Source organism: Nicotiana attenuata, chromosome 8, assembly GCF_001879085.1.
Source record: "Nicotiana attenuata strain UT chromosome 8, NIATTr2, whole genome shotgun sequence".
NCBI lineage: Eukaryota > Viridiplantae > Streptophyta > Magnoliopsida > Solanales > Solanaceae > Nicotiana > Nicotiana attenuata.
Genome location: NC_031996.1, coordinates 13,565,878 through 13,587,368, shown reverse-complemented (window position 1 = coordinate 13,587,368; position 21,491 = coordinate 13,565,878). Strand labels below are relative to the sequence as shown.

General features: G+C 37.5%; 1 protein-coding gene across 1 annotated transcript; it reads right to left on the bottom strand.

Moving 5' to 3' along the window:
- LOC109230949 (double-stranded RNA-binding protein 8-like) lies at positions 257 to 14,335 on the bottom strand. Its single transcript, XM_019396447.1, has 6 exons — positions 14,008 to 14,335; positions 12,914 to 13,170; positions 9,926 to 10,136; positions 9,396 to 9,810; positions 666 to 751; positions 257 to 563 (listed from the first exon to the last, which is right to left on the bottom strand). The coding sequence occupies exons 1-5, from the start codon at positions 14,129 to 14,131 to the stop codon at positions 694 to 696; spliced, it is 1,065 nt and encodes a 354-aa protein (XP_019251992.1). The 5' UTR covers positions 14,132 to 14,335; the 3' UTR covers positions 257 to 563; positions 666 to 693.

The following is a 21,491-nucleotide window of genomic DNA, read 5'->3' as shown; positions in this document are numbered from 1 at the left end:
GCTTTCTACTAGAATATAAATCTCTGATATGACCAAGAGTTCTAGAACATAAAATCTAAAGCAAGCATACTAACATGACAGATTGATATTGTTATGGATCTTTTATTTTCTGTTGTGTCCTATTTTTCACTTGGTCTCAATTACTTACCGAGCACAAATAATACCAATTTTATAGGAAGACAGAGAGCAGAACAAGAAACATGACTTAAGAGTACCACAAACAAACATGACTTAACACTCCCAAGTATAGCGCGCATTTTCACAAACAAACATGACTCGCCTTGCATTTGTAAAATCAATTTCACTTATTAGCGTCAGAGACAACAATGCAAGAAAGCCATGGGAAGTAAAAGCACAAGGAAAATTGGGATGTCATGAGTTTGTTACCAAACCATAACAAACTATCCGCAACTACAGCAGAAGTTGCAACGCTTTAACATGTCGGACACTGTCCACCAACTTACTACAAGGAGCAGAAGATTACATAATGCTACATACATATAGGGGTCTTGTTATGGTATCAGACATAGGACGCAAGTCCTGCAAATGCAACGATTTCACACCTGCAACATATTTCAACAGATGAATTAATCACAACTAGCGAAAACAATTAGTATTGCATGGTTTTTACCAGAATTTAAACGAGGTCCGTGAAGTTTCTTCACCTCTGACAGAAATGATCACCAAAGGAACTCACTGCGCCACCGAGCAGGGAGGAAGTTGAGTCAACGGCAACATGGCACCAGGCGCCCTGCATACACAAGAGGATGTGTTAATTAAGCAACTGAAACCATACAGAGAGCTCCCAAAGAAACATGTGATGATCGTGAATAAGAAGACAACTTGCATAATTCTTGGGTAGCTAAAACTAAATGAGGTGGTTGGACTAGCATTACATAAAAACCCATGCATGGTTGCTATCCAGGAGTAAATTTATGATTAGGTAGTATAAAGAGAGTGAGAAAGCACAGGAAAAAAATATATATTATTAAAGTTAATTGTAATACAATGAGCCCTATTTATAAGTACACAAAATATACTAACCTACTCCTATTACATACGGGACTAGGACTAATTACATATATATTCTTACAGCTATTCTAACACTCCCCCTCAAACTGGTACATACAAATCATATGTATCGAGCTTGTTACATATATAACCAATACGAGGACCAATAAGGGACTTGGTGAAAATATCTGCAAGCTGATCATTCGACTTCAAAAACTTTGTAGCAATATCTCCTGAGAGTATCTTTTCTCTGACGAAGTGACAGTCAATCTCAATGTGTTTAGTTCTCTCATGGAATACCGGATTCTATGCAATGAAGGGCAGCTTGATTATCACACACAAGTTCCATTTGGCTGATCTCACCAAATTTCAACTCCTTGAGCAACTGTTTGATCCAAACTAGCTCACATGTTGCCATAGTCATTGCTCGATATTCTGCTTTTGCACCAGACCGAGCAACGACATTCTGTTTCTTACTCTTCCAAGACACCAAGTTACCTCCTACTAAAACACAATATCCAGACATAGAACGTCTATCAGAAGGTGATCATGTTCAATCAGCATCTGAGTATCCAACGATCTGCTCCTGACCTCGATCCTCAAACAATAATCATTTGCCTGAGCTGATTTTATATACCGAAGAATGCGGACAACCGCAACCCAGTGACTATCACAGTGAGAATCTATAAATTGACTCACAACACTCACAGGAAAGTAAATGACAAGTCTAGTCACTGTAAGGTAATTTCATTTACCAACCAGCCGCCTATATCTTGCAGGATCGCTAAGCAGCTCCCCATGTCCTAGTAGAAGTTTAGAATTCGGATCAATAGGAGTGTCAACAGGTCTACGGTCTGTCATTTATATCTCCTCAAGAATGTGTAAGGCATACTTCCGTTGTGAGACGACACTACCTGAGCTAGACTAAGCGACCTCAATACCTAGATAATACTTTAATCTGCCCAGATCCTTAGCCTGAAAGTGCTGAAAGAGATGTTGCTTCAACTTAGTAATACCATCCTGATCATTGCTGGTAATAACAATATCATCAATATAAACCACTAGACAAATACAGAGATTTGAAGCAGAATGCCGATAAATACCGAGTAATCAGCTTCACTATGTGTCATGCCAAACTCCTGAATAACTGTGCTAAACTTACCAAACCGGGCTCGAGGAGACTGCTTTAGACCATAGAGTTACCGGCGCAACCAACATACAAAGCCACTAGACTCCCCTAAGCAACAAAACCAGGTGTTTGCTCTGTATAAACTTCTTCCTCAAGGTCACCGTGAAGAAAAGCATTCTTAATGTCCAACTAATAGAGAAGCCAATGGCGAACAACTGTGATGGATAGAAAAAGGGGGACTGATATTATTTTAGCAACGAGAGAGAAAGTATCACTGTAATTGAGCCCAAATATCTGAGTATACCCTTTGGCAACAAGACGAGCCTTAAGTCGATCAACCTGGCCATCTAGACTAACTTTGACTGCATACACCCAACGACAACCAATAGTAGATTTACTTGAAGGCAGAGGAACAAGCTCCCAAGTACCACTCGTATGTAAAGCAGACATCTCGTCAACCATAGCCTGTCGTCATCCTGGATGATACAGTGCTTTATCTGTAGACTTAGGGATGGAAATAGAGGACAAGAAGATACAAAAGCATAATAGGGTGATGACAGACGATGATAACTCAAACCGACATAATGGGGATTACGATTAAGTATGGTCCGTAAATCTTTCTGAAGTGCAATAGACTGACTAGGAGGAGACAAGTCCACAGTAGTAGCAGGGTCAGGACGTGAATGAGTGGGGACTAATGTTGGGCGCGCATGAGAGGTGCAGGACGTGAATCAACGGTTGTATCTCCAATGATGAAAAAGAGTGGCTACATAGAGCTTTTACGGAAGAGGAGATTTTATGCATCAATAAAAGTTGTGAAAGCACCAACGCTTCAGGACTGGACGGTTTTTCTATGGGATTCTACAAAAGGTGTTGGCCGATTCTTAAAGTTGATTTGTTGAATGCTCTCAACTATTTCCATAACCTTGAGGCATTTGATAGAAGTTTGAACTGTTCTTACATTGCTCTCATCCCTAAGAAAATTGGTGCAAAGGAACTTAAAGATTATACACCTACAGTTTGATAGGTAGTTTCAACAAGATTCTCTCCAAAGCTTTGGCAAATAGACATAAAGTAGTGCTTCCGAAATTAATCAGCTCTTCTTAGATGGCTTTTCTCACTAATCCGATGCTGCTTTGATCGCTAATGAATGCTTGGATTCAAGGGTTAAGTTAGGAAAGTCGGGGATCATTTGTAAGCTTGACATAGAAAAAGCTTTCGACCATGTTAACTGTAAGTTCTTAATGGGTATGCTGAGTCAAATGGGTTTTAGCGACAAATGGATTAACTGGATGAGATTTTGCATTTCTTCAGTAAAATTTTCTGCTCTAACAAATGGTACTCCACGGGGTTTTTTCTCTTCATAAAGAGGACTTAGGCAAAGAGATCCACTTTCACTATTTCTTTTTATTCTAGTCATGGAAGGGCTTAGCAACATGATACACAAAGCTTCACAAGTAAACTGGATTTTGGGCTCCACGCAGACAGTAGAGGCTTGGGGAATATTAAAATTTCTCACGTTTTATACGTTGATAACACCCTAATTTTATGTGATGCAGATGAACATCAGGTTTTAATCTTGAGAATGATTGTCTTTGTTTGAATCTGCGTCGGGCTTGTACATAAACTTCTTAAAAAGTTCCATGTTTCCAATGAATACTGTGCCAAATATCAGTCATCTTGCAACAATAATGCAATGCAATCACGGTTCTTTTCCTACAAAATATATGGGGTTACCTTTAGGAGCCAAATACAAATCAGCGTCAATTTGGAATGAGGTCCTTGAGAAGATGGAAAAAAGGTTGGCGAATTGGAGGAGACAATATCTCTCCCCGAGTGGTAGAATAACTTTAATCAACAGTGTGTTTGGGCACCAAAGAGACTTAAGTGCCTCATGGCACCGGTTTACGGAAACATATTATAGGGCATTGGAACAAGTTCGAGTCAAACATGGGTTTTATTCTTGGCAATGGAAGGGAAATCAGGTTTTGGGAAGATGCATGGTTCAGTCATACGCCACTAGAAGACCAAGTTTTAGATTTTTATAGTCTATCATTGCGTGACAATGGGGCAATTGCAGATTTCTGTACATCGCAAGGCTGGAATTTGAGTCTTAGAAGGAATATTAATGATTGGGAAATGGAGAGGGTAGGTCTCTTGCTACAAATGCTAAGCAACACTGTTTTGGACCACAATAAAATGGACTCTATCAGTTGGAAGGGTCACTCCAAGGGCATTTTTTCAGTTAAAAGTTGTTACATTATGCTGGATTTTAGCAACAGTGAGTTATGGCCTTTGGAAAAAAATATGGTACAACATGGCACCTTTAAAGATCTCTTGCTTCTCTTGGATTGTGGCTAAGGAGGCATACCTCACAGAAAACAATCTCCGGAAGAGGGGTTTCAAGTTATGCAACAGATGTCCTTTATGTGAAGGACAATCTGAAGAAGTTACCCACCTTTTTTTTTTGCATCGCAAGGTTACAAGCCAGTTATGGAACATGTTCTTTCCAATATTTGGTATGTCTTGGACCATGCATAACTCCATTACAGAAATACTGAAGTGCTGGACCAGGGAGGGTCTATGCAAGAAAGCTCAAAAGACCTGGAACAATGTTACTCAAGTTATCTGGTGGTTTGTCTGGCTTGACAGTAACATTAGAACTTTTGAAGGCAAAGGAAGAAATATACAGTGCCTTAAACTTAATTGCATTTTGTTGATCGCTTTTTGGTGCAAACTAGTTTTCGTACCAAATGTACATGATATTTTAGACGCGATTGCTGATTTGCACAACCTGTAATTACACCTGTTGCACTGGCTTAGTGCAAATATTTATATAATATATTATTTACCCATATAAAAAAAAAGGACTTCTGTGGTTGAGAATGCAGGAGGAGCTATAAGTGGTGGGGCTGGAGCTAAAGCTAGACTTGGGGCTGTAGGTGATGGAGCTGTGGAGGAATGTGAAGGGGAAATAGTGACTGAATCTCCAAAAGATGGAACTGGTAGCACCTTAGAAATGTCTAAGTGATCACATAGGCCTGTGAAGTATGGCTGAGTTTCAAAGAAGGTAACATCAACAGACATACGCCACCGCTAGAGGTCAGCTGAGTAGCATCAACATCCCTTTGCGTTCTCGAGTAACCTAGAAACACACACTTAAGAGCACGGGGAGCTAACTTATCTTTTCCTGGAGTAAGGTTATGAACAAAACATGTGCTCCCAAGGACACGAGGTGGAAGAGACAACAAGGGTGAGTGAGGAAACAACATAGAGAATGGAACTTGATTCTGGATAACTGAGGATGGCATACGATTAATAAGATAACAAGATGTGATAACTGCATCCCTAAAAAACGCAACGGAAAATGAAATTATATGAGCAGAGCACGAGTAGTCTCAATGAGATGCCTATTCTTCCTTTTCGCTACCCCATTTTGTTGAGATGTGTATGGACAAGATGTTTGATGAATGATCCGATGAGAGTTCATAAACTGTTGAAATAGAGAAGACAAATACACTAGGGAATTATCACTACCAAATGTGCGGATAGAAACCCCAAATTGATTTTGGATTTCAGCGTAGAAGGTCTGAAAAATAGAAAACAACTCAGAACGATTTTTCATCAAAAATATCCAAGTGCACCCAGAATAATCATCAATGAAACTAACAAAGTAGCTGAATCCCAAGGTAGAACTGATCCGACTAGGACCCCATACATCTGAATAGACTAAAGTGAAAGGTGACTCTACTCGATTATCAGAACGCCGAGGGAAATGGGAGCGAGTATGCTTACCGAGCTGACATGACTCACACTTTAGAGTGGCCAAGTGAGACAAACCAGGTACCATTTTCTAAAGTTCTGATAGACTGGATGTCCCAACCGTTTATGTATAAATCTGGTGAATCAGTAACAGAACAAGCTGTTGATGCGGATTCATGTGATTAAGCAAGGATAAGGTAATAAAGTCCATTTGACTCGTAAACGATACCAATGATCTGCCCCGTACTGTGTTCCTGTATAAAAACAAGGTCATCAAGAAATAAAACAGAGCATTTAAGTGATTTGGCTAAATGACTAACGACTATGAGATTAAAAGGACTACCGGGAACACAAAGAACAGAATATAAAGGTAAGGAAGGAAGTGGACTTGCTTGACCTATTCCAGTTGCCATGGTTTGAGACCCGTTTGTCATTGTGACAGTTGGATGAAATTGAGAATATGAAATAGTAGTGAAAAGTGATTTGTTACAAGAAATGTGATCAGATGCACCTGAATCAATAACCCAAGAATCGGATGATGAAGATTGGGAAACACAAGTCACATTATTACTTGTTTGAACAACGGAAGCTAGCTCTGAAAATATTTGTTTACATGCTCTGAAGGAACTCAATATAATTCGGTAGAGAAACCATCCAACTATTCATAGTATTGGATCCAACGGATTGTGAGTCAAAGGCTTCTGACACGAATGACATTATAATGTTCAGGTCGAAAAATCAAATTTTTTTTGAAAATTACTGTTCACGCTGAAAAAATATGAAAGTGGTCGGAATTTAGTTAAAATTGGATTGGTAGGCTCGGAATTGCAAGGCGATACATTGTCAACAGAAAGTTTTTCAAAATCTGGCCGGAATAGGCCTCACACTCCGACGCGTGGACAGACGCGCCGCCAGAAGCAGATCTCTGACATGCGCGTGGGGGCGCGTGAATGGGTATTTTTCAAAGAATTTTTTCGAGATTTGGTCGGATGTCACTTGGGAACCTTGTGGTGATGTTGGATTTTGCACAACACTAATAAATAGTGACTTTGACGCAAACAGTCACTTAGGTCACCGGGAAATTGCACGGTGACTGAGTGCTTTCTTCCCGGATGTCGCTGGAATGACCCACAACGATCTCTTCTCATAGACGCTCCAATACCATGTGAGAAAGCACGGGAGTAAAATATATTATTGAGGTTAATTGTAATACAATGATCCCTATTTATAGGTACACATAATATACATCCCTTTTCAGAGTTTTTCTTCCCCATCTTCACTTCACAAAGTTTTTACAAAAGAATCACTATAGCTTTTCAAAGTAATCCTTGACAAGCGAGCAACCTTAAACTTACAAATGCAATATATTTATCCAAAAATATTGCAAATGAAGTACCACAAGTGACTTGGAATTTACTTCCAAGGCAAACGTGATCTAAGCTTTAAGCAAAGTAACATCTGTACTAACTACCAACATATATGTTTGTCCCACTTCTTGTGTCATTCTCGACTTAGGTACAATTTCACGCTTGGCCCAACATAGATATAAGAAAACCTTTTAAAGAATTTGAAGATTTTACACAAAAGACAGTATTGTGGTAGTTCTTGTATAGGAAAATATTAAGAAGTACTAAAAACTGCAGAAGGTAGACAAAAGTATTACAATGCTTAAAACCCAGAAAACAAAAACATCAGAAGTAGATGAACAAGGCCAACAGGCCAGTGCTAGGTAAAAAAATTGCTCGTTAATTGGCATTACTATGTAGAAGTATGGATTAAAATCAGTTCTTGCTGTTAAGCAAAGCATGGAAGCACATATAAACATCACATGCACAAGAAATTTGTTCCACTTCTATGCATCTAATTAAATGCAAAACAAGAGCAAAAAAGAGAGAAAACACTAATTGAATTAGCATTAAACGACATATAGGAGGGCTTCCTTATACAGGAGTTTAGACTACATAAAAGAGGAGAAGCTTTCTAATTATCAGAATTTCTAGTTATGGCATGACCGTTGACAATATTCTCTTATATACTCTATGTTCCAATTTATATGACACTCTCCAATTTGGCATGTACGTAATGTAATATTTGAAGACATTCCATTTCTATACTACTTTCACTACTTTTAAGGATAGTAAGTTACTTATATTCAAAACTTTGATGGTATGTTTTCTCCATCAAATCTAACTTTGCAATTATTACATTGATAGTTTCTTCACTGTCACTAACACAATATATAAGAAAATTAACATCTTAAACTCCATGTCCAATCAAATACCATAAAAAATGAAATGGAAGAAGTGCCAATTAATTAACCTGAAAATATATAACACATCTAAACATATTCAACCACTCCGCCTCAAAGTAGGGTGAACAATTATGTCTTAAACTGCACCCAAGAGTGTGGGTAAGTGGTCAATGAAATGAGAACAGACCTTGGAGACCAGGGTCTAAACTCTTAATCCCAACTGAGAAGGAAAGTACTAGGTGATTTCTTCCATCTGCCTAAGCCTTGGTGGGCTACATTAGTTGGTATCTGTGTTGTTGTGAGGTAGCAGGTACCGGTGGGATAGCCGAGGTGCGCACAAGCTAGCCCGGATACCAACGTTGTCAAAAAAAAAAAAAAAAGAAATTACGTCCTAAACTTGTCACACATAGTGTATTCTGGATTCTGGGATCTCATAGTGTATTTAACGAATTACTGCAAAATAGAATCAAAATGTCGAAATAATACATAGAACCAATTATTATATTTTCCAGATACTATTGACATTAATTATAGAAGACATCATGACGTGCTTGATGATGGGGCACTAAGTGCTGGATTGTGTGGCGTCTACTGCTGAAAGAACAGTAAGTTGATTTGATGTGTCAGCTGACGTGGACAACTAATTAGAAAGGTTAGCTGACATAATTGCTAACTTGATCTAGACTGCTAAACAGGTCAGCCGACATAGATAGCTAACTTGACGAATTAGTTGATATTAACTAATTAAATCAACCATAGACAATTGATGGTGCATGAGGCATGTGAGACAAATGCACTGTTGTGTTTTTGAAAAACTTGGTGGGCGAGACTTTTACTGTTGTGTTCATCTCGATAAGATATTTATAATATGGTCAACTAACAGACTCATATGACTTGACAAGGTATGTTTGACCAGAAACCAACTTGCTAGAGTTGAGAAGAAATTGCAATGACCGAAGTACGCGGGAGAATGTAAAACTGAGGGGCAAACAGATAGGATTAGCGGCCATCAGCGAAGAGAAAAAAGGAATATATACAGAAGAAAAAATGAGCAGAGCGCTAGTTGACTTGGTTGTGAACATAGAACGGGCTTCTTATACAGGACTTTAAGTTCCATGAAATAAAAACGTTCAGCGAATCTAATTCCGGCAGAACCTTTAGAATCATTCTACGTTACATACTCTACAATAACCTGGACATGTATAACAAATATAGATACATTCTAACAATTATAAAACTTACTGAGGGTCAACTTGCACATCTTTGTTTGCATTTTTCTTGTTTCGCCGATTACGTCTCTTTCCTGAAGTTGAACATAGCAAAGATGGATCCACGACAGGGGGCACAAATACCATGGGAGGGGCAACTTCCACTGATGAAGATGCTAATTTTGGTCTTTTAAAGACATGAAGCTGATTAAGTGCCTGAATATCACTAGGTTGTCCCAAACTATACGCTAAAAGTCCAGAATAAGTCTTTTCCCCAGCATCCTCAATAACTTCAACTTCTTTCCTTTTATTCACATGAACTGGACGGTTAAGTTCCGTTGGCATGAAGCCAGCATTAACGTCACCTGTATCCTGAACTTTATCCAGTGCAACATAAAGCTTGCGTTTAGACTTGATGATCTCCAACATCATGGTTCCAGAATCAGTTTCTGCAAAAGAATTGATGAAAAGTTAAACACTTTGTTACAAAGCAAATACTTGAAAGACTGGATATTAAGATTCCCTTCCTTTTCCAGGATGGGAATTTGGTTGAAGGCGATTGACCTAAAATGGACATAACCGCTGCTCGAGCTGCCATTTGTTCAGCTTCTTTCTTGTTTTTCCCAGTTTCTCCCATATACTGATTACCATTAAAGACTGCTGTAGACTTGAAAACAGGAAGCAACCCCTCAGGTTGAACTGTATGATAAATAGGTTTCTCAAGCTTCATCTTAACAGCATACTCATTCAAGATAGACTTGCAAAACACCGTATCCTAGACAAAAGTACAAAAGGTAAATCAGCATAAGTAATATGAAAAAGGAGAAACATTTATCAGATTGTCTTCCAGGTTTGGAGTAAATGGATCAAGAAACTTCAATGGGGTCGATTTGACCAAGAGTTGAAACAGACTTGGATTAACTAATCTTTGAAGCATAAGTTTTAGATATTCAGAAACTATATAAATGATGGACCAGCATGCTAGATCTAAGATCCAAACGCCACATCAGTACAACAGCTCTAACCGAAAGTTTCTCCATTATCTCATTTTCTGGCTCTTTACACTTCATAAATACACCAACCTAATTTTAGTGTCAGAATGTCTATACATCCATGATATGTAAAAAGTGAACAGAAATGTCCAAAGTCACAATGCTAAAGAAAAATAGCCTATTACTTCTCTCTCTTTCTCTCTCTCTATCGTGAAAACATCTCAAAAAGTATGATCTTACTTTGGATTTTTTAAGAGTTTATATTTGAAATGAAAAATCAAAAAACCTTTTAGAAAATATACACACCATGAACAGAGGCGGATCTAGTATTTTTATAACATGGGTGCACCACTAAAAAAGGAGAAAAAAGAAAGTATTAAGTGGGATTTGATCCCTAGTCCTCTAGGTAAATAACTCATCATTCAACCAAGTGCACCATTTAGCCTCCTTGGAGCATGGGTGCCAGCAGAGAATACTAGACCAATTCCAAAAAAAATGTACATAAAATACCTAGTTTGTCGGAAAGACCATGGGTTCACGTGCCCCGTCAATTTGCCTATAAATCCGCCCCTGACCATGAATGTGCTTAAGGTAGAAAGTTAATACTGTCAAGGAGCTTACTACTCCAGGATATCCATAATGAATATTTCAATACCGTACAGTTAGTGTTATAACCAAATATCCTTTGACTATGTATAATTAGAAAGGAAATATGCTTGTAATTTATACCTTAGTATAAACTCTTCCATACATGGTATGTAATCTTCACCTAATTCAGTAAGATTAAGAGTTATTTTATCTTTTCAATTTCAGCTCTTTCAATATAAAGGTCTTCATATGCTCTTTTCAAAAGTACATACAAGTTCAATAACGCCATAAAATACATAGAAGTCCATAATGAAGAACATAGCAGAATCCTATTGTGTAGATTTTAGTATGTTTATAAACACAATAACTGAGAGCTACAGTAATTGACAAACTTTTTTCTGCTGAACTTATTATTTACTAAAAAGTCATCTGCAGTTTATTGATGATGCTGGAAAGAAGACGAATAGCACTTCAGAGTTGACTAATTTTCATATGACCGTTAGCAAAGAAGAATGGTTTTATCAGCTTCAACCTAACAATAACTGTAATAAGAGTTGATAATAAGTTAATTATGGCAAGTTAAAAAAGAAATAAAGTCTCAGTGATTTCATATATATAGCAGAGCATTAAAAGTTAAAGCACCATATAAGGTAAATGTTTGCACATAATTATGTCCAAAGTATCCCGTGGAACAAGCCAAGGTGCGCCCAAGCTGACCTGGACACCACGGTTGTTTTAAAAAAATTACGGGCACTACAGGTTCACAGCTCGTGTTGAAAAACAGGACTGGGTTAAAAGTTTCAATCAGAGAGAATCTTGTTTCACTCACTAAAATGGTAAATCATCTACCAGAACTGTGAATTTTTCAATCCATAATCAGCTCTGTCTTTACTGTTACGGGGTTATGAGAAGGTCATCTGAACCGGCCAGTTGAATTAAGTCATTAACCCACTCATTACTAACCAAAGAAGAATACCATCTTGCAGACAAACATTTCTTAGATAAACTTGTCACATGCCACCATCACATCTTCTTTGTTTTCTTTTTTTGTGATGGCGCCACCATCACATCTTCTTCCCTGGGCCTAAAATAGAAAGTTATAGAAACCCATTCATCAACATCAAACATATAATATTTACCATTAATTACCACTGCTATGAAGTTAAAACCGATTGTGTGATGACAAAGAAAACGGACATGAGGATGGATAATAGAGAGCAAGTGAAGAAGATCACTTCCTTGGGCATTTGGCTGACACTAAGTTTTTGAGGAAGTTGCACATACTAGGAAACTCTAAGACTAAACATATAGATATTGAAAAATTCTTCTTTGCAAGAACTTGTACTTGGTAATTATTGACCAGCACTTTGGAGACTGTTTATACACTGAGATAAAGATTTTGGAGAGAATGCCTACACATTAGCATACTCTCTTAAATCATTGATAAAGAAAATATCTCAGAGTATTACACTTTGAACCTTTCCTCAATATTCACAAGTTAAATAGATCAGGGATAGATCAACAATGAATTTCTTAATAGTCATAGATCTATAAAATGAATACAAAACTATGATGCATCGGCCTACGCATCCTTATATGAAGCATATGAGTGTGCTTTATTCTTCACTTTACAAATTTCAAGCTTTTGTCTATTGATCTCTTCAGTTGGAAAAAGAAGAGACCTTCATCTCATATTACAGCATTAGCAGTGCCATACTTCAGGATGATCATAATCAACCTTGTTAACCTCCAGATATCCAGTACTCTAACCCTAATAATAGCTGCTAAGACATTGCCCAAAGAAATAATAAAATTCAAGGACAATTTCCAAAAATGAGCATTTATTAAAAATAAAACATGCCTTAAAGAAGAGTGTTCTTTTGAGAAATCACCTAGCAACTAGATACAAGCCATTTGGACTCTTATATTAGCTAAATGTCATAGATCTATTATTTTGCAATGATACACAAACCTCACGAATAAGAGGGCACCCCTCATGTTTCATCTTTTCTTTCACGCCAGTCAAGGCAACCTTTGCAGCGTCCTGCTCCGCAGCCTTTAACTGTGAAAATGTGCTAGGAGATGTATACCAAAACCGATCAACCAAGACACTAGATCTAAAGAGAGGTGCATGCTGTGAGCCTTCATTGACAGTGTGATAAACAGGGCGATCAAGGGATGATCGTTGGGTGAACTCTTGAAGGCGGTTCTTGTATGTATCAGGAATCTCTATAACAAGAAATGACAAGGAGCAACTCAGAAAAGTGGAGCTAGTATCATAAACGCATTATGTTCCAATAGCTTAAAACAAGTTAACCAAAAAAAATACTGTCCCTCGTCTTCTATAAAAAGGCTAAACAGAGCAAGATTTTGAGGGTCAGTTTCCATTCAAAACATATGCATAATACATCTTTCTCAAAACAGAGAACTAACTAGGAAACTACTACATAGTTCATAATATATACACTAGCATACACCTATCTACATGCTTACAAATCAATTAAATCATGCCCCTATTTTTCAAGTAATTCTTCAGAGAAAATAAAAAAATAAAAACTTCCGGCTAGTAGGGGTTAGGATGCATCATCCTACTTATTCAGCCCTCTTGTCTTCTAAATCAGTTCATTAAAGCTCCCAGTACCACCAATGGGTATGTGTGATGGTCCTCTAACTTTAAATAGCGGTCTGGGGTTTGACCCTTAAGAAGGGAAAACATGGTGTGTGGAGTTAGGGGGTAAAGCTCCCAGTTCTTCCTACAATGGTTGTTTCTCTTCTGCCATTTGTTCCTATTCTGCTTACCAAACGGTTTTTTTTTTCAAATAATGAAACAAAAATTAGGAACAAAGACACATCATATTTTTTTATTACTCTGGAAGTCAAGTATATCCACACTTGACAAGTTACAGACACATAAGTGATGGTTCGCAGATTAAAAATACTAAACCCCGACCATCCTGTACAGTTGCAAAAATGAAATATCACAAAAGCTCAATTTTTTCACCACTCAAGTTAAATATGACTAATTGATAGTTACAATAGCTTTTACAGACCAGAGACCAAACTTACTTTGAGGGCCACTTTTTTCAGCTTCATTTTCAGGAATGTTTGGCAGCGAGTTTTGATTTGCCACAGCTTCAGGCAATTTGTTGGGCTGTTCAGAGCTTTGAGTCACAGAATTTGCTTCTGCCATGGTTGGAGAAGATGATAAACTTTCTCACTTTGCTATTTCAAAATTGTTTAGGGTTTTTGTAAAACGAAAATGCCAACTGAATAGGAGGCAAGGTCTGTTTTTCCGGGTTTCCTTCTTTTTTTGGTGTGTCCGTTACTTTGCTCGTCTGTACTCGGTAGAAGACTCCAAATTGCCACAATTGTGGTTTCAATTCATGAAATATAGAGGAAGAAATTCAAAAATAGCCAGATTTACTACTGGTCATTGAAAAATATCCAAGTTTCAAAAGTCATCGAAATTTAGCCACTTTAAATCTAAGCAAAAATACTATTCAAAATCCGGAAAAATACGCCCGCAAATTTTACGGGAGTTCAAGCATAATTATGCTGTAACTCCCGCAAATTTTACGGGAGTTCCAGCAAGTATAATTGTCCAGTATAATATACTGGAGTTTGGAGCACTGGTGCTCCAGTCTCCCGCAAATTTTACAGGAGTTAGCAAAGTATACCGGTCCAGCATAATATGCTGGAGTTCGTACACAAATGCACCAGAACTCCCGTATATTATACTGGACCGGTCCCTATTGCAGCAAAATAGTGGCTATTTTTCATTGACTTGATAAACGCTGGCTATTTTTCATTGACCAGTGTGAAAACTGGCTATACCGTGATATTTTAACTGAAATATAGAGCTAGTTTGGATTGACTTAAAAAAAGTGGCTTTTAAATACAAAAGTGAGTTTTTAAGTGTTGCAGTTTGTTGGGGCATTTGCATCTATACCCGCTTTTTGTGTCACGTTTTAACTTGTGCCCGCTTTGCAAAAAAAATTGCAAGCATACCCGCTTTTTCACATAACTGCATCATACGGGGCTGAAGTAGCAAAGGCAATCACGCAAAACTTCAACATTTTAGTAGACGAGCCTGAAGTAGCAAGTGTGCTGAAGTTTTTGTTTTCTAACTGGCGAACTTCAGCTCTAGAGCTGAAGTTTTTGTTTTGTAACTAGCGAAGTTTTTGTTTTTGTAACGGGGAACTTCAGCTCTAGAGCTGAAGTTTTTGTTTTGTAACTAGCGAAGTTTTTATTTTGTAACTGGCGAACTTCAGCTCTGAAGTTTTTGTTTTTGTAACTGGCGAACTTCAGCTATAGAGCTGAAGTTTTTGTTTTGTAATTGGAGAAGTTTTTGGTTTTTAACTGGCAAGCTTCAGCTCTAGAGCTGAAGTTATTTAGTTAACCTAGATACTAATAACTCCTTTGATTATCCTTCGTGTTGATGAATACTGTGTTCTCCGGATTGTGATGATTTCGTAGCAACAATTTTCTTGTGATATCAAATTGACTCGTCTGTATTATTTATTGCTCTTAATTAAGCCCTAAGTCTCTGCATAATAATCAAAGTTTGGAAAAACGGCATATACTACTCTAATAGAGAAACGGACGAAGCACAAAATTTACACCATTATATGTTGTTCCATTTAGAAGGATATCTAGTTGTAATGTATCCAATATATTTTCTGCTTAGCTGAGATTCTCCTGTATATGATTTGAGAGAGTTGCAAAATAAGGAGGAGGAGAAAGGGGGCTGAAGTTATTTAAAAAGTGGGTTCAAGTTAAAAAAAAATTTAAAAAATGTGTATAAGTTAAATGGGGGCGACCAAATAGGGCGCCCCATGCAATTTTTACCAGTTTGTTTTATAAATAAGCAGTTACATGTTTGAATAAAAGTGCTGAAACTTAAAAAAAGCTGTTGAAGTGTTTGGTAAACAAGTGCCGGTAAATACTTTTTTCTATTAAAAAGATAAAAATATCCTCTTTTTTTTTTGATAACAGGGATCTTATTTATAGAAATCACATCATAGTAGAGTTCATACAAACCACAATCGCCCGGTAGGGCATTTACTACTTGGCTATTACAAACCATGTCACGTAGGATATTTTTGTTTCCAAAATAGGCAAGTCTACAGCAAACATCTTTACTAAGATTTTTAGTAACATAGGATATGCCCTCCAAGTCAGTTCTTAAAACTTCAGATGCAAAAAGGGGCGGGTAATGTAGAATAGTAAGATCCCTGCATTTGTTATCACGTAGTGCCCTCTTAGCCATCATGTGTGCCAGCTTGTTGGCTTCCCTGAATGTGTGGTTGATTACCTGAACCTTCAGCTGGGTCATTAACAACCTGCACTCAAGAATTATGTTATCAAAAAAGGACATCTCATTTGTTAAGCAATTTATAGCATCAGCAGAGTCCATTTCCACTTCTATGTTTGATAAACCTTGCCTTCCGGCTACTTGAAGGCCTGCTTTCAAGGCCAGCAGCTTTGCATGAATTGGTGATAAGCCTGGAGAGACTCCATAGAATCCAACTATCCAGTGACCTTTACTCTCTCTGATAGTACCACCAAGACCACATAAAGAGTTTACTTGAATAAAAGAACCATCCATATTGAGCTTTATAGTGTTTCCTGGTGGCTTATTCCAGACAACATTGATGGAAATAGGTTTATGGATTATTTCTGCATTATGGGTTAGAAGCTTGTACTGCTCTGCCTGATTTAGAGCATGTTTAAGATTTGGTTTATCAGTGGTGTTTTTAAAGAGATTTTATTTCTATTTATCCAAATATACCACATAACAAAAGGAAAGAGCTCCGACCAGTCAATGATACCATTACCTAGAGGAGGGTGGTGGTCTCTAAGCTTGATTAACCATTGGTGGCTAAAGTTTCCATTACTAATGTCTAAACCTAATTGGAACCATATATCTCTAACTGCAAGGCATTCTAAGTAAATATGCTTAATTGTTTCCCTCTGGGATTTGCAGTATGAGCAAACGGGGTCAATATTGATACCAATGTGATTTAAATGGTTTCTAGTAGGCAGTCTATTGTGAACACATTTCCATAGTAAGAATTTTAATTTATTAGGGCAGTTGAGATTCCAAATCCACATGAAGTCCTCTTCATTACTAGGGAGGTTTTCAATTAGGGTATAGCAGGATTTGGTTGTAAAAAGCCCATTGGTGTTGAGAGCCCACGTAGGCATGTCACAACTGTTTATAGAAGGAGTTATAGCCCTTATTTTGTTAACTAGATTTTCCTCAAGAACCACGGATAGTCTTGAAAGGTCCCAACTGTTATTTCTCCAGATGTCTTTTATGGTGAGCACATTATCATCTTGTGTCAAGGGGCCAATTATACATTGGCGGAGAGGAGGAGTATTATGAATCCACCTGCTGTTCCAGACACTAAGACAGGAGTTCTTATGGGGAATCCATGTAATGCCCTTGTTACAAATATCCCACCCTTTTAAGATACTAGTCCAAATAAAGGATGAGTTTGTGGTAGCTTTCTTATACCCATAGAGATGTATTACTAAATTTGCCCAAGGGGACATAGTGTTATTAAGAAGTCTCCAGGAAAGGTTGGCAAGACTAGCTAGATTCTTACTTTTTGCTTTGTGAATACCTAACCCACCTTCCTTCCTGGGTTTTGTAATAGTATCCCAATTGATAAGATGCAATTTTTTTGTTACAGCACTAGACCCCCAAATAAAGTTTCTTTGAATCTTATCAATAGTGCTAAAGGTTTTGCCAGGCAACAAAGTGTAATGCATTATATGACTAGGCAGAAAATTTAGACAAGATGCAGCTAACACAGTTCTGCCTGCCATGTTCAAGCAATTGGATTCCAGGTTCCTAGTCTATCGATCATGTTGTCAAGGACAAATTGAAAATCTTTGGCTCTAGGCTTCATGTTCGTTATTGGAAAACTTAAGTATTTACCAAAAGAGTTGCTAGTATTTATATTAAAAGTATTTGCTAGATTGAAAACAATGTGGGAAGGACAATATTTTGATATTATGATTTTGGACTTAGTTTTATTAACGGACTGCCCGGACAAGGTGCAAAAGTGCTCTAAACATTGCTTGATGGAACCAATGGACTTGTCATTGATCTTGGCCAATAGAGTGAGATCATCCGCATAGAAAAGGTGAGACAGTTGATGATTTCTATTGCCAATTGTGATGGGGCTCCAGACATCTAGGTCTACCTTGTGATTAATTAAGGTGGAAAGCATTTTCATACAAAGAATGAATATGGAAGGTGACATTGGATCGCCTTGCCTTATACCCCTACTGGGCTTAAAGTAGGCAGTTCTATTTCCATTCACTAAGATGGATATTCTGAAAGTAGTTATACAGTTCATAATGAGCTTAATCATCATAGGGGGGAAAAAATTAGGGCTATATATATGAAAGACCATTCTAGACGGCCGAAAGCCTTTTTTAAGTCTATTTTTAAAATCATGTTATGGTGCTTACCTCTATATTTATTCATTTTTAGCATCAGTTCCTGAATAATAATCGCATCATCACAGGATTTTCTATTTTTAAGAAAACTAGTTTGATATAGACTAATGCGATTTTCTAAAAAAGGCTTAAGGCGATTGCTGACCTTTGTAGTAATTTTGTAAATGGTGTTACATAGAGACTAAAGTTTTTTAAATTATTGGCATTAGGGATTTTGGAATCAGACAAAGAAAAGTATTATTGACACCTTCAGGGGTAGTTCCACTATTGAAGGCATCCTTACAAAGATTGATAACCGAGTTGCCTATAATTTTCCAAAATTTTTGGAAAAAAAAAAGGGTGGAGACCATCGGGACCAGGTGCTTTAAACGGCTTAAAGGAAAAACAAGCTTTCATTATTTCAGAATTAGTGATGGGGTTGTCTAGGGATGTTAGGTCTATGTTAGTAAAGGATTGAGGAGCTTTTCTAATATCTTCCCAATTGCTGAGCTCATAAGAAGTAGTATAGACATCTTTAGTGTGGGTTATAATCTCATCTGGATCATTGATCCACATGTTTTGGTCATTTTTGAAGAACACTATCTTATTTTTCCTTTTTCTGTTTGTGGCCATTATTTGGTAAAACTTCGTATTAGCATCTCCATCATTTAACCAAAGAATCCTAAATCGAAGCTTCCAGTAGTCCTCTTCCACTTTTAAAATGTTATTATAATCACATCTTAGAGAATTTTTAAGAGTTTGGAGGAAAGGGCTATAATAATAGTTCAAAGAGTTTTGGATACCATTAAGTCTAGCCAAGATTCTTTTTTTGCTTTTAAAAATATCCCCGAAAGTATTATTTTTCCATAAGGTCACATTATGTCTAAACGTGGCAGCTGCTTCTACAAATGTGTTTGTACCCCAAGAGTCTTCCACAACATTATGAAAATTAGGATGCCTACTGTCGACGCCCCCTTTTTCTTCCAAAACGGAGTTCAGAATCGGGTGTACGACATTCGGGAGGACAACTCTATTCCCTTGCGAGAATTGGGTTTTTTAGTTTGAAGAGTCGCCACCTAATGATTATAGTGCATTAGGACACTTTAAGGAAGAATTTGAGATGAAGAACCAGAGTTTGGGTAAGGGCTAGAAATTATCTCGAGGGGAAGGTGTTAGGCACCCCTCAAGATCCACTAGTGTGGTTCCCGGCCATGCTACAATTGTGACTTTGAATGCAAACAAACAAGTAATCAAGCAAGCATTGCAAATACGAAAAACTATTACAAATAAGGAGCACAAAAGGTTAAAAAAGTGCTGAATTTTAGGGAAGGAGCAGTTTAGTTAAAAGTGCAAGTAGGAAGAAGTCAAGTACTTAGTGCGAACAATCTGAAAATTATGTGAAAAACAGAAGTCGAAAGTGCAACAGCTTTTTAAGATTCAGAAAATTGTTAAACTAATAAAGAGGGAAGGGGGTCCTAGGTTTATATATTACATGGATCATTCGCACAACACTGGTACTCAATTGTACGCATAGTATTATCGTGTAATCACCATCTCCATGTCTACCCTTTCCCACCCCGTTAAGGTATTGGAGCGCGGAATGGTATCGTTTGCCTATCGCATGCTATTACCCGTCCCAAGCAATCAGTCCCGGGGCATTAGGACTTCTAATCCTAAAAGGGGGAGAAAGGGATGAGGTCCTTTATGGAGTTTTAAAGGACAAAAATTCTAATCGACATTCAAAAACAAGTAACAAGTAGGGGGAATGAACAGACAAACAGGTAAGGCTCACATAAACCCCGTAAATCAAATAACATATAGTTTAGCATGCCTTTACACATACTGGTTTAGTCTTTAAAATTAAAAATTAAGCAGCGAGCGAACTGGTTCGATACATACGTTTAGACAGGAAGCCCACATTAGGCAACTTGGATCCAATTGTCAGAACTTAAGGTATTTTAAGCAAGTGATTTAGAAAGTACTGGTTCTAGAAAAGTAGTCTAATGCCGGAAAGTACGGACTGCAGTCAGTTTAGAAATAAGTTTTAAGAGAATCATGAGTATAAACCATAAAAGGAGTTCCAGAGTCAGAAATACTTAAGGAAAGAGTAAACTGCAGAACTGTTTTAAAGACAATTTCAGGAAGACCAAAACTTAGTTGGAAAATGTTTAGGCAGAATTTTAGAAAGAAACCATTTCAGAAGAGGTGCTGATTTGAAGAACTCAAATGTATACTGATTCAAAAGAGTTTTTGTCAAAAGATTGAGGCTGAAAGAATTAAGACATTAGAGACCAGTTAACAGATTGTTATTGCTTAAGAAGAATCGGACGAACTTGATGCGGAATCCTATGATATCTATATCTGATTAAAAAAGTCTGTTAAGAACTGGTAAGAAGAGGTAATTATCTAATTACCCTACAGTTTGCCTAATGCATATGCATTCCCTATAGGCATGATTTCTATATGCACTGATTACATGAACGTTAAGGTCCTATAGGCAGGATTTCTAGATGACTTACATCATAATTAAACGTTAAACCCTATAGACATGGTATCTAGGTGACTTGAATCAGAAACATCGAACCATCTTATGTACAGTACTTCTAGTGAAAAAGTTAAAATCCTAAAGTCATGATATCTACCCTTTATTGATGCAAGAAAGTAAAACCCCTCCCATACCCTTTTACTAGATTCCCCGAGTTCTATTCAAGTTATTACAACCCAATGAATCAATTGAAATAATAGAAATATATCAAAAACTAACAGCTAGATCCAAGCAGCCTAATTCAATCTTAATGTCCAATAATATGTATTTAACCAACTCCAGGGTCCAGATCTCCAAAGCCTTCTCATTATCCAGGGTGTTTCAAAGTTTCAAGGAACCTCAGGGATTCCAGGCATTGCTTACACCCAGGATGCCATTATGAACAGGATGGTGCAGTGTGGAATAGCCAGCCCTCAGGCATCCAAGTTCAGAGGGAGCTCAGGGGTCCCAAAGCATGGCTTGCAAGAGAGGGGCAGAACATATAGCTAGGAGTAAGTGCAAAGTGAAAGGGAATTAAGGGGCCATGACAAGTGGTGGTCATACCGTAGCCAGT

Bases quoted from the DNA above. Each gene is read 5' to 3' on its own strand.
- LOC109230949 (XM_019396447.1), bottom strand. From the start codon at position 14,131: ATGGCAGAAGCAAATTCTGTGACTCAAAGCTCTGAACAGCCCAACAAA. The intron at 13,171-14,007 runs GTAAGTTTGGTC...TTCTTGTTATAG, and splicing joins TGAAAAAAGTGGCCCTCAAA to AGATTCCTGATACATACAAG. The intron at 752-9,395 runs GTAAGTTTTATA...TTGTGTATGCAG, and splicing joins GATGTGCAAGTTGACCCTCA to GGCGCCTGGTGCCATGTTGC.